This window comes from Lepidochelys olivacea (genome assembly GCF_965140295.1).
Source record: "Lepidochelys olivacea isolate rLepOli2 genome assembly, chromosome: 20".
NCBI classification, from domain to species: domain Eukaryota; kingdom Metazoa; phylum Chordata; order Testudines; family Cheloniidae; genus Lepidochelys; species Lepidochelys olivacea.
In genome coordinates, this window is record NC_140430.1 from 11388529 (window position 1) to 11402088 (window position 13560).

The following is a 13560-nucleotide window of genomic DNA, read 5'->3' on the forward strand; positions in this document are numbered from 1 at the left end:
TCTCTTGTTTCTTGCTGGGGGCAGTACCACACCAGAGCCCAGGGGCAAGGGGCTATGGCTGGTGCTAAAGGAAGGCTGCCAGTCTGGGGTTCTGGCTGCTTTAAACCAGCACTGGCTGGTGCGGTGCCGTTCCCCACACTCAGCAGATCACAAAGCCAATTGACAACACCTATACCACTTGCGGCCCCTCAGCTCTAGAGCACCAGCTCCAATCCAGCTCAGTGCCCTGACGTGAGTTGTGACAGGTCTCAGCCCGGTTCTGCCACACACCCTCTATCACCACAGCCAGAGAGGCCGTGGGCTGAACGCAGCTCAGGGTCCCAGCTGGAGAGGGTATGTCTCCGGCACGAGGGCAAGGCTCAGAGTGGAGCTGTGGATGCAGCAGGGGCTCCTACCTGGGCTGTCTCTGCTCTGACAGCGCTCAGACTCCAGGCTCCTTCACCCAAGGAGCAGGTCACACGGGCGCTGGGTTCTATGGGAACATTTGCTTGGCACCTAAATAACCGATGGGTGCAAAGGGGCCAAGCGCAGCATTAATTAGCACCAGTTCCCAAAGCAAAAGGTGGCAGCAGCAGCCTTTCCTGCTCATCACTAGGAGAAAGCAAAGCTGGGTCAGTGGCTTGTGTTGCAAATCAGAGCATTCACCCTGGCAGTAAGCCAGGCGCCAGAACTGAGCCAGCAGCACATTTGCATACATTAGCATGTGCTCGCTGGTTGGCTGCTGGCATGGGTGTGCAGAGTCCAGGGCAGGGCTGTGCTCCCCACACGGCACATGTTGGCTCAGTTGCTCAAAGGATCATGCGCTGGGCGCAGGGCAGGGACTGGTGCCTGGGGTGGGGCTGGCTCTGGGGTTCCCACAGCCTGTTGCCGAAGTAGTTATTCAGGGCCCCAGGCAAATCTACCTGTCTGTCCCCACAGTCACCCCAGTCTATCTCACGGTTTTATTCTGCTGCCCACCAGCACAGTGTCTGGGTGCCTTCTATGTGTGCTCAATAGCAGCAGCATAGTCCCTAGAAGACATCATGGGGTCTCTGGCTCCTCCGGCGGAGGTCAGAGCTCTGCTTGGGGTAGGGGGTTTGGTTTGGTTTTCGGGAGGAGGGTTGTTTCCCTGGAAACCTAGCCCACGAAGTCACCTGGCTCTGGGGGAGTGGGGTGCATAGCAAATGGGCAGCAGCAGGGGAGCCCTGCAGGGCATGGCCAGGGCACTGCATGTGAAGGAACTGTAACTGGTGGCCACAAGAGGGGCCCGAGTCTGCGCAGAGCAGAGACAGGGCAGAGGCTGTGCGGAGGGGTCCCAGTGAGAGACACAAACTCATAAGGCTGGCCTGGAAACCAGCAAGCTCCTATTTGGCTCTAGAAGAGACTGGGAAGCACCCTGGGTACAGGGCCTGAAGAGCCCTCTGCTGGACCATCCCCTCCCACCCAGGGGCCAAATAGGAACCACTATTGTTTTACTTTGAATCATAAATCTCTAAAGCCACTGGCCCAAGGGGATTTCCTCTCCCTGTCAGCTCTAGTCCAATGCCCTTCACTCAGCCACGGCTGAGTCATTGGTGGGACCCACCGGGCCTAGCGCTTACAGGGCCTGGCAAATGGAGCCTGCGAATTGTGGTTTGCCTGGTGCAAGACTAACACTGTAGAGGTCTGGTTACCCTGGCACCAGTGGCTTTAACAATGACCGCAGTATTGACCAGCAGCTTTCACACCTCTACAGCAAAACCACCTCTTCGAGAGCCCATGCTGGGGAGACTGAAGATTGAGGGATGTGACGTGCCAGCCCCTCACTGCAGAGCGGGGACAGCCTAGTAAGGGGCTCCCACTGCATCCACATCTCAGCCCCTGTGATACAGGACCACATCCTCACTTCCCAGAGTTCCAGATCCCAGCAAGCCGACGCGCCCCAAACGCGGCACAGCCCCCTTCTCTCTTCATCCCCGACTAACAGCAGGCCCCAACCCCTCTCATCACCATCACTGCCAGCGGAGCTATTGTCTCCAACCAAGCCACTCCCTGGACTCACCACTCCCTCTCCACTGGCTGAACATTATGGTTTCAGTGCAATCCAGTGCTAATTCTTCTAGCATCAACTTTCAAACGGACATTGGGATTTGCGTGACACAGAGGCTCAAATAATGGATCCTGCTTCCCAACTTTTAACCCCCACCCTACCCTGACAGCTGTGCCAATGCCCCTCAGTCCCAACTCAGAGCCACCTGCTAACCCAGCCCGGGGCCCCCAACCTGCCATGCACACGGCTCTGCCAGCGCCCCTCAGTCCTGACCCGTATCCACCCGCTAACCCAGCCCGGGGCCCCCGACCTGCCATGCACACGGCTCTGCCAGCGCCCCTCAGTCCTGACCCTCAGCCCCCGCTAACCCAGCCCTGGGCCCCCACCTGCCATGCACACGGCTCTGCCAGCGCCCCTCAGTCCTGACCCTCAGCCCCCGCTAACCCAGCCCTGGACCCCCACCTGCCATGCACATGGCTCTGCCAGCGCCCCTCAGTCCTGACCCTCAGCCCCCGCTAACCCAGCCCTGGGCCCCCACCTGCCATGCACATGGCTCTGCCAGCGCCCCTCAGTCCTGACCCTCAGCCCCCGCTAACCCAGCCCTGGGCTCCCCTCTCACAATTCTGCCAGTGCCCCTCCACTGTGACCTATGTTCTCAAGCCCCCGACCGATGAGCTGGGCTGATGTTGCACCTGTTTAGGGTCATGTTGCTGCTAGCACTAGGTTACTGTGGGATGATGGGTTGCAGCTGGGAGGAATGGGACCCCAGCACATCAAGGAAGGCTCCCTCCTAAGGAGCTGGAGAAGCAGGAAGGAGCTGATGGCTCCATATCTCTCCCATATCCCTGGGGCTTCCCCTTCCCTCCCTAGCCCTGCTACCTGCTCAGAAGCCAGAAGACAGTGAGAGGAGCATGAAACAGGCTGTAACAGCTCTGGTGGGACCACGGGGGCTCAGGAGCTGCAGGACTGTAGAAGGGAGCAGCCAGCCTCTGATGCCCCAGAGGGAGGGGAGCTCCCACACTCCAGGCAGCGTCAGGATGGACCCAAGTGGAGTCAGAAGCCAGGGCAGCAAGAAGGGGGCTCCATGGCAGGCAGGGTCTCTCCTCCCTCTGCACAGAGCTGACCCCCCCTTAGCCATCTGGAGGTCTGAGTATGTTGGGCCTCAAGCAAAGCCCCATCTGACCCCACTCTAGCCTCTGGAGGGTCTGGAATGTGCAGCCAGGCCTGGGGCTGGGTCCAAACACTGCCCTGGGCCCATCTTGGGGTGTGGGGTCATTTTCCTGTCCCTCTGTGAGTGGGAGGGACTGAGGGAAACAGGGGCAGCTCCACTAACCCACCCTCTGCCGGTGGGCAGTCAAAATCCAGACCAAGAGAGAGATTTATTTTAGGAACAAACATTTATAAGAGGACCTCACATTCTTCATAGCAAAGTCCTTATGCAATGAGCGACCGTGAAATGCAGCCACCTCTGGGGTGGAGGATGACAGCACAGCAGCCTCCATGGGGATTTCTGGCCAATAACCCCATTTCGACCATGTCCCAGCAGAGCAGACCTAGACCTCTGTTGTTTTAAGCACATATAGAGCAAATAGTATGAACCACCCGGCATCTACGCAGCAAGAAGGGAGGCTCTGGCACTGACGCTCTGGCACTCGGGCATCCCCTTCTGTGCCAGCTCCTGAGAAGGACCCACATCTGGGCATGGAGAGGCCTGGCAGCTCAATGGGGGGGGGGCGTAACTGGGCTGTGCCTGGGCTCAGCGCCACTGGACTGGGAGGAAAATTTGGCTGAGGCATCATGGCTCCATTGCCCAGGCAGGAGACAAAGCCAATCCCAAGAACTCCTCATCACAGCAGGGGGATCCCACTCGGGACCCAGGTTCTCCCAGCATGCGCCCGCTCCTCCCCCGCAATGAATCACTGCCACACTCATTGCCTTTGGCTTTCCTAGTAGATTTGCTCCTCAGAGATCTCTGGAGACTCCGGATTTAAGTCTCTGCTGCAAATGTTCAGAACCAGGGGGTCAAACTGGGGAAAAAGCCAGCTGTGATGCCCCAGGCTTCACTCACAAACCCCTCAAGATGCCCCATGAGACCCTGCACAGGGCCATCCTTCCATCATCTTCCCACTTCGCCAGCTGCTTTGATCAGCAGTGACCAGTGCTGACATTTGAACCATCATAATTTCTCTCCAGAGTCAACACCCTTGGGAAGGACCAGGGTCAGTTCACACAGTGTGACCAGACCAGGGTCTCTGCAGACTGAGACAGACAACGCTGCATTCCTGACGCTTAGGTCACACCTCTGAGGGCATCTCGTAGCCATAAGGGCTAAAGGCTTCATTCTGGTTTGAGGAGAAGCTCGGGATGGCAGCCCCCAGGAGAGTTTCACATCCCCCCAGAGTTCTGTGAATTGGCCTGGGATGGCCCCGCCGCAAGATACATGCACCCAAGGGGTCTGACCGCCTGGAGCCGGACTCCCTGCATCACACCAGCTTCCTCACCCACCCTGCCCTGTGTCCCTCGCTGATGCTCTCAGACACTGCAGTTCCCAACGTGAACGCCTGGTGCCTGGGAAGCTTGCACAATGCATGAGGCTGGGTTACTCGGCACGGCACTGCTGACCCCATTGGGTGCCTGGCAGCCCACACTGCCCAGCCGCAGCCAGCCGCAGCACGGAGATGAACGCATCTGCAGCATGTACACCCCCATGGTATGGCATAGGCCACTCCTGGGAAGCCTCCTACCTGCTGGCCCCCAACAGGCTGCCTCCTGACTCTCCCAACCCCCCGCCCATGGCCTGCTCCCCTCCAGCCCAGGAGAGGGACTCTGCAGCTCTCCCCCACTCAGCTGGCTGCCTCTGAACTGCATGAGCTCAAGGGCTCCCTTGGGGTTAAAGAGGGGAGTTTAGGGAGCTGGGGGCCTCTCCCCACCCAGCGGTGCCCATTGCCCAGTTAGAAGTGACCTCCTGACTCAGAAACAAAACCCTGCAAAGGGGAACGAACGGATCATGAAAAGTGTGATGATAAGGACAATGTTCCATCCTCCCCAGGGCCCCTGGCACCCAGCAGCTCCCATTGCTTTTGGCGGGGAAGGGGCAGTCTCCGCTGTTCTCAGTGGGAACTGCTGGGGCCTCCGCACACTTGAAACCCCGGCCCTTAGCTCTTTACAAACATCTATGATCCCTGCCTGTGAGGTGTCACTAAACCCAATCTACAGACAGAATAAACTGAGGCATGGATAGGGGATGGGACTCACCCAGCGTCACAGAGAGAGTCAGTGACCAAGTCGGAAATAGAACCCACAAGACCTGGCTCACAGGCCCCCTGCTCTAACCCACTAGACCTCACTCCTCTCCCAAAGCTGGGACTAGAACCCAGGAGTCCTGCCTCCCATTCACCTCACTCAAACCCACTAGACCTACTCAAAGGGTGACTCGATTAGAGTGTGTAAGTACCTACATGGGGAACACATATTTGACAATGGAATTCAGGGAAGTTCTACGCAGTAGCTCAGACCAGATGATCACAGTGGTCCTTTCGACTCTTATTCCTCCCAGGAAGGACTCTCAGCCCAGACGGTGTGGAGGAGTGGGAGGTGGAAGCTCCTGTTCCTAGCTCAGACAAAGCAGCTCCCCTACAGGATGGGTGAGGAAGGTGCCATTTCCACTGCTCTCCCCCCACCCCCCAGTGCATTACCCCCTGCATCAGTTTCCCATTTATTTGCATGTCCCCAGCCTCCACCCCGGCTGCTGCTGGCAAGACGCTACAGCAGCTCCTCCGAGCCTCTCTGCAAATGTGCTGTGCAACAGCAACACAGACGGTGCCTGTCAGCATTTAGCTCCTCTGGGAAGTGACAGCAAGACACTTGGTGCTGAGACAGCCCGTGTTTCACAATCCCACATCTTTGGGCTCCCCAGTAGCATCCTGCTGGTGGAACACAGACCACGAAGATGCACTGCTGGGGCTGCCGTCCCCAGTAGCAAGAGGAAAACTCATGAGCTTCAGCCCTGGAACCGATTAAGATGCTCAGCCCTGCACGAGGAGAGCCACTGAACTGCATGGAGTTCCTGTAACAAAGTCTCCACTCCGTCCTCACAGAAGGCAGGACTGGAAGGGCCCAGAGTGGTAACTACCACTCAGCTGGGCTCTGTGCTGCCTGCCTGTCTGAGACCAGCCTTTGCAACCCCTCAAATGACCAGCAGTTCTGGGGTCTGCGCCACACCTCCTGTCCCTGCCCAGGTGAGATAGCCCCACCTGGGTATGGCCAACCCCAGGCCTCTCCAAATTATGAGACTGGCTCGAAAATCATGTTTGTTTGTATGTTTTTTTAAATTAATGACTACTGGTTTCTGTTTTGTTGCCTTCTGGTTCCAGAGCCTTTCACTTGTGCTCGGGTCACATTTTCAAGCTTTTCTCCACAACCAGGAGGACCAGAACCTCACTAAAAAGAAAAGGAGTACTGTAGCTGTAGCTCACGAAAGCTCACGCTCAAATCAATGGGTTCGTCTCTAAGGTGCCACAAGTCCTCCTGTTCTTCTTGCGGATACAGACTAACACGGCGGCTCCTCTGAAACCAGAACCTCACTGAGATTCTAGCCCGGGACTTCCCCACACAGCTCTACGAGTGCCCCTCAGTCCCAACCCACAGCCCCTGCTATGCCACCCCGGGACTCCTCCCCCCCCAGCTCTGCCGGTGCCCCTCACTTCTGACCCACAGCCCCCTGCTATGCCAGTATGAGGCTCTCCACACCCAGCCTTACGAATGCACCAGGACGTCCTCTCTTGACCTTTGCCATTTCATTCCCGAGGTCTCCCTAGACACACAATCCCTCGGCTGTTCCAGCCTAGATGGGGACTGGCAGCCAAGGGATCTTGGCCGCTACTGCAAGGCAGGCACATGAAGGCTGGCTGGGTGGTAGGTTGATCTGATGCCGTTAGCCCGCCAGAGTCCAGGCCCCTAGAGGTGAGGCCTCCACCCCAGGGTGCTGACCCTGCCTGCACAGCCATGCCATGCCAGCCCCGTCTCTGCCACCAGCTCCACTCTGTTCCCCCCAGAACTCCCAAGGGGGCTGGGCCTGGCCACTGCTCAGCATGCGGTTAGGACACGATGGATTAAAAACGTGAGCCAGAGTCTCTGCCTCGTCCCCAGTTTCGGGGCCAAGGTCTCGCCCTGGATCCCTGCCAGCAGGCGCCAAAAGGGAGGGAGTGCTGGAGCCTCAGCAACGCAGGGGGCAGGGGTCATGGGGGGGAGGGGCAGGACCAGGTGCCGCACGGTACGAGTCTAGACCCTGCCCCTCGGCTCACCAGATGCCATGGCGCGGAGCTAGCCCATGGTTGAGCCCAGCAGCGCGGGGCTGGCATGGGGAGAGGGAAGTGCCCCAGGTGTTCCCAGTGCACGGGCCACGGGGCTGAGCTGGGCCGGGCCAGGTGCTGCTCCCAGCGCAGCCATTTGCCGCCCGGGCCTCACTCGGGCTTCAGTGAGACCCGCCCTCTGCCCGGGCAGCCCGGGGCACGGGGAGGCGCTGGGAACAGCTGGGTCTGACCGTCCGGCCAGGCGCAGGCAGCCGAAGGGGAGCGCCAGTCAGAGCTCACAGGCTGCGCTTGAGGGGAGTAGCCCCTAGCACCCCCCTACGCACATCCGGACAACACTCCGAACACCACCCGCACTCGGCACAACAGCCCAGACAACCCACACCACCACACACCATCACACAGCCCCCCGCCACACCCGGCACAACACCCCAGACAACCCACACCCCGCTCAACACCCCCACCCGGCACAACACCCCAGACAATCCATACACCCACACACCATCACCCCACCACACACCATCACCCCCCCCACACACCCCCACCCGGCACAACACCCCTGTACCGGGGACCACACCCCACACAACACCCCCACCCGGCACAACACCCCAGACAATCCATACCCCCACACACCATCACCCCCCCACCACACCTCCACCCCACACAACACCCCCTACCCGGCACAACACCCCAGAAAACCCACACCCTCACACAACCCCCCATCACACCTGGCACAACACCCCCACCTGGCACAACACCCCAGACAATCCATACCCCCACACACCATCACACACACCCCACCACACCCCCACCCGGCACAACACCCCCGTACCGGGGACCACACCCCACACAACACCCCCCTACCCGGCACAACACCCCAGACAATCCATACCCCCACACACCATCACCCCCCCCACCACACCTCCACCCCACACAACACCCCCCCACCTGGCACAACACCCCAGAAAACCCACACCCTCACATAGCCCCCCATCACACCCAGCACAACACCCCAGACAATCCATACCCCCAAACACCATCACCCCCCACTACCCCACCCCCACCCGGCACAACACCCCCGTACCGGGGACCACACCCCACATAACACCCCCCCACCCAGCACAACACCCCAGACAACCCACACCCTCACACATCCTGCATGACACTCTGACCCACCCCAGTGCCCCCCACAACACATACAGCGTCCCACTACACACCGCGACTCAAACCCCGGAGCCCTCCACGACGGCCCACGCCCGTGCCCCTCGCAGGTAAGTGGGTCCTGGCCGGGCAGCTCCTCCAGGCCCGGCAGGCGGGGGGTCCTTTCCTTGGCTCCGACAGGCCGGCCCGAGTCTCCAGCCCTGTCCGGCTCCTCTGCCCCCTTGCCCGGAAGGCGCTGGCAGCCCTGGGCGCAGGAGGGTCCGTGCGCGCCCTGCCCGCAGGGTCGCTCCCCTGGGCGCATCGCCAAGGAACCGGCCCCCACAGAACAAAGCTCCGCTCCAGACCCACCTGCTCGGCTGCCTCCGGGTCCAGATGCGTCTCCAGCAGCGGGACGGTGAATTGGATCTTCCGGGGGCTGTTGGGCTCCATAGCCGAGGGCGCCGCGGGCTCCAGCTCCGCTCTCCCAGAGACACCGGCAGGGAGAGAAGGACGCGCCCCGCGCTCGGCTCCCCGCGCCGCGCTCGCCCAGGTTGCCCCTGCCAGTCTCCGCTCAGTCCCGGTGCCTCCGCTCGGGGAGCTGGAGAAGCAGCCGGTGCCTATTGGCTGGTCGGGCGCGGCCCGCCGCCCCCTCCCCCTGACACACACACACACACACTCACACACTCACACACACGCTTCCCGGAGCGTTAACCCTCCGCCTCCCAGCCAGCGGCAGCCGCCCGAGGTGATGGGGCCGCTCCTTACAATGGGTGGGGAAGATGGTGCCGAGCATCCCCGACTCAGGAGCCCATCACCCGGGCGCGGGGCGCCCCGGCGCGATGTAAGTAGCTTGGCGCGAACGGACAGCGCAGACCCCGTTCCGTGCTGGCGCGGGCGTGCAGGATCAGGCCCCCGCTTCTACCGCGTTCATCGGCCGTTTCTTATGATCTCGGGATGCAGAGCCCGCAGGGGATCCGCAGAGCCTGCGGTTTGGCAGAGGGAAGAGCAGGGCCCGGCTGCAGTGCAAAAGCTGTGGGAACAAAAGCCCCAAAGCCGGGGGACAGCAGCTCCAGAGCTGGGGGGGTCAGCAGCCGCGGAGCCGGGGGACAGCAGCCCCAGAACCGGGGGAACAGCAGCTGCGGAGTTGGGGGACAGCAGCCCCAGAACCGGGGGATCAGCAGCCGCGGAGTTGGGGGACAGCAGCCCCAGAACCGGGGGATCAGCAGCCGCGGAGTTGGGGGACAGCAGCCCCAGAACCGGGGGATCAGCAGCCGCGGAGCCGGGGGACAGCAGCCCCAGAACCGGGGGATCAGCAGCCGCGGAGCCGGGGGACAGCAGCCCCAGAACCGGGGGATCAGCAGCCGCGGAGCCGGGGGACAGCAGCCTCAGAACTGGGGGAACAGCAGCCGCGGAGTTGGGGGACAGCAGCCCCAGAACCGGGGGAACAGCAGCCGCGGAGTTGGGGGACAGCAGCCCCAGAACCGGGGGAACAGCAGCCGCGGAGCCGGGGGACAGCAGCCCCAGAACCGGGGGAACAGCAGCCGCAGAGTTGGGGGACAGCAGCCCCAGAGCTGGGGGGACAGCAGCCTCAGAACTACCCTGAGAAGCCAGGTGCCATTTTCAGACACATACTTTAAACACCATTTGGGGTGGAATTCAGCCAATGTCTTTTGCTGATATTTCCCCCCCAAAAGGTCAGATTTTGTTTTGAAATTCCACCAAATTATTTTAAAAAGCAAAGCAAGGGCCAAATACCCCCCCCCCACACACACACACCAAAACAAATTAAATGTTTTGTTTAACCTAAGGTCTGTTCATCTTTTAACCCAAAATGATTGGGGAAGGGAGGTTGGACAGTTTTGGTTTGGCCACCAAACCAAAATATCAATTATTCAGGACTCCCCCCAGCATCCTGGGACACCCCATCCAGGCCAGGCCAGTCTATTCTCTTCCAGCTCCTGAGCAGCCCCATGGTGCCCTGGCTCTGTCTAGTCACCTGGCATGTGTGATTTCTCTCTCTCACCCGCTCCAGAGGGGCAGAATTGTGTGTGTGTGTGGTGCTCCCCCATACCGCCACCCAACCCCTCCCCACAACCTCCTGCCCAAAGGGATGGCCTCTGCTGCCTGCCTAACAGGGCTATTTCAGGCCCAGAGTGGTGCTGGGGGAATCCAGAACCTCCTGTCTCACACACACCAGCGAGAGTGTCTGGACATTGGAGGCATCACGGAGAGGGAGAGGGCATCTCTTGGGCTGGCAGTTCCCAAGCCATTGTGGCCTTTTTGGACCAGCAGAGCCCTGGCCGTGTGAGCCGGCGGAGTGTGGGGGAGCAGAGAGCCACAGGCGGCAATTTGGGAAGTTAGGGTTAGATTCATTCCCACATCCCTTTGAGTGAGCTTGTAAAGCACTGCCTGGGTTTCAGTGGCTTTAATTCAGTTCCTGGGGTAGTGCCGGAGCTGGTGTACCCGGGCGCAGGGTTAGTGAGGACCTGGAGTTTTGCCACTTTACACCTGCTCGGCTGCAGGACCCTTTCCTCCTGCGTGCAGGCAACATGCGCAGGGGGCTGAGTGGAACGTTCCCGGCTAACTGGGTTTTCACTGAAATGCTCTGTCTGGCTGAAAAGGGTCATGAAGACGTATCAGAGGCCTGCTCAGCCCACGGCTGCCACTCTTTGCTGAGAACAGCGAGCAGAATCCAACCTGGCTTTCCCAGCAAAAAACAGACATTCTGACACAGCCCCGGTGTCCTTAAAATATTGGGAAGGTTTTGGGTTTAGACCAATCTGGCCAGTGATGGCGCACGGTGCCACCCAGACCGGGCTCAGTCCTTCAGCCAGCGACAGTGCTCAGCACTGCCCAGACAGGGCTCAGTCCTCCGGCCAGTGCTGGCGCTCAGTGCTGCCCAAATGAGGCTAAGTCCTCCAGACACCTAAACCAAAATGGAACCAGATTGCTGGCATGGAAAATTAAAGAGGTTGTAGAGGAGTTTTTAAATTAAAGGCTGGGGGAAAGCCAATGGGCATGGAGGAGCACGTGATTCGGACAGAGATATTCCTTAAGGGAATTCCTTAAAGGGGTTTCTCTATATCCTACTAAAGAGGAGAGAACACAAGAATATAAAGTACAGGTAGGAACTGAAGAGAAACAGTCAAATGAAAATGAGTTCCATTCAGTTACATCACATGAAGGCAGACAACTAAATATTGATAGATTTTATAAGTATTGTATACAAATGCTAGAAGTCTAAACAATAAGATGGGTGAACTTGAGTGCCTAGTACTAAATGAGGATATTGATATAATAGGCATCACAGAAACTCAGTGGAACAATGATAATTATGGGGACGCGGTAATACCAGGGTACAAAATATATAGGAATGACAGAGTAGGTCATGCTGGTAGGGGAGCAGCACTATATGTGAAAGAAAGCGTAGAGTCAAATAGAGTAAAAATCTTAAATGAATCAAACAGTACCATAGAATCTCTATGGATAGAAATTCCAAGCTTGAATAATAAGAATATAGCAGTAGGAATATACTGTGACCACCTGATCAGGATGATGGCTGTTAGATGCTTAGGGAGATTAGAGAGGATACAAAACCAGAAAACCCAATAATAATGAGGAATTTCAACTATCCCCATACTGACTGGGAACATGTCACTTCAGGATGGGATGCACCATTCAATGACTGCTTCTTAGAGCAGCTAGTTCTGCAACCCACAAGGGGAGAGACAATTCTTGATTTAGTTCTAAGTGACGTACAGGATCTGGGCCAAGAGGTGAATGTAGCTGAACCACTCACTAATAGTGACCATAATGTAATTAAGCATAACATCCTTGTAGGGGGGGAAATACCAAAGAAACCCAAAGCAGTATTATGTAACCATGGGCTAGGGTATCATAGGCTTGGGGAGGCTGTGCCTCCCCAAACAGCCAGGCTTGGCCCCACCCATGCTTTGCCCCCAGTCCCCCCCCCTCCTGCTTATGCTCGGCGCAGCTCCAGCCTCCCGGGATGGTCTGGGCTTGGGCCACGCAGCCCACCCTCCTGGCATTCCGGGGCAGGGAAGGCTAGGGCTGTGCAGTCCGCCCTCCTGGTGCTTCAGGGCTGGGCCGCACCACCCACCCTCCTGGTGCTCCAGGGCTGGGGAAATTGGGGTTGCACAGCCTGCCCTCCTGCCACTCCAGGGCTGCAGGGGAGGCTGGGGGCTCTCTGGAGCTGGGGTCACTAGCCTGGGGCAGGGCGAGTGGGGGCTGAAGTGAGGGGGGGGCTCTGGGCTCTGGCAGAGTGCGTAGAAGGGATGAGGCCTCGGGCAGAAGGGGCGGGGCTGGGGGCTAGCCCCCCCCACCAGCATGCATCTAACTGTAAAAAAGGAACAACACAAAAATGAGAAAGTTAGTTAAACGGAAACTAAAAGGAATGGTCACAAGAGTGAAATGCCTGCAAGCTGCATGGAAACTATTTAAAACACTGTAATAGAGGCTGAAAGAAAATGTATTCTCCAAATAAAAAACAAGCAGTAAGAGAACCAAAAAAATGCCACCATGGCTAAAGACCAGAGTGAAAGAGGCCATTGGAGGCAAAAAGGCATCCTTTAAAAATTGGAAGTCAAATGTTACTGAGGAAAACAGAAAGGAGCATAAACCCTGGCACGTCAAAGTGTAAAAGCACAATTAGGCAGGCCAAAAGAGAAGAGCAACTAGCATAAGACACGAAAACTAAAGGCAATTTTCTTTAGTGCATCAGAAGCAGGAACACTCAGTGGGCCACTGCATGACTGAGGTGCGAAAGGAGCCCAGAAAGAAGACAAGGCTGTTGCCGAGAAGCTAAATGAATTCTTTAGGTCCATCTTCCCTGCAGAGGATGTGAGGGAGATTTCCAGACCTGAGCCAGTCCTTAAGATAACAACTCTGAGGAGCTGTCCCACACTGAGGTGTGAGTAAAGGAGGCTTTGGAACAAATTGATAAATTAAACAGTAATAAGCCACCGGCACCAGATGGCAGGGCTGTAACTAGGGCGGGGTGAGAAGGGCAGCTGCCCAGTGCACAGAGCCAGCAGGGTGCAAAAATGGGGCAGAGCAAGATCGGGCCTAGCGGCCTCAGCCCCC

General features: G+C 58.2%; 1 protein-coding gene across 2 annotated transcripts in view; it reads right to left on the reverse strand.

Annotated features, from left to right (window-relative positions):
• The window catches only part of PPP1R1A (protein phosphatase 1 regulatory inhibitor subunit 1A), an 83034-nt gene extending 72878 nt beyond the window's left edge, over positions 1 to 10156 (reverse strand). The window contains exon 1 of one of the 2 annotated variants that reach the window (XM_084610393.1): positions 8827 to 10156. In XM_084610393.1, the coding sequence (XP_084466519.1) occupies positions 8827 to 8907 (81 nt within the window). In that variant the 5' untranslated portion in view covers positions 8908 to 10156. The remainder of the gene's footprint in view (positions 1 to 8826) is intronic. The other variant, XM_084610392.1, reaches the window with a different exon arrangement.
• Positions 10157 to 13560: the final 3404 nt, after the last annotated feature.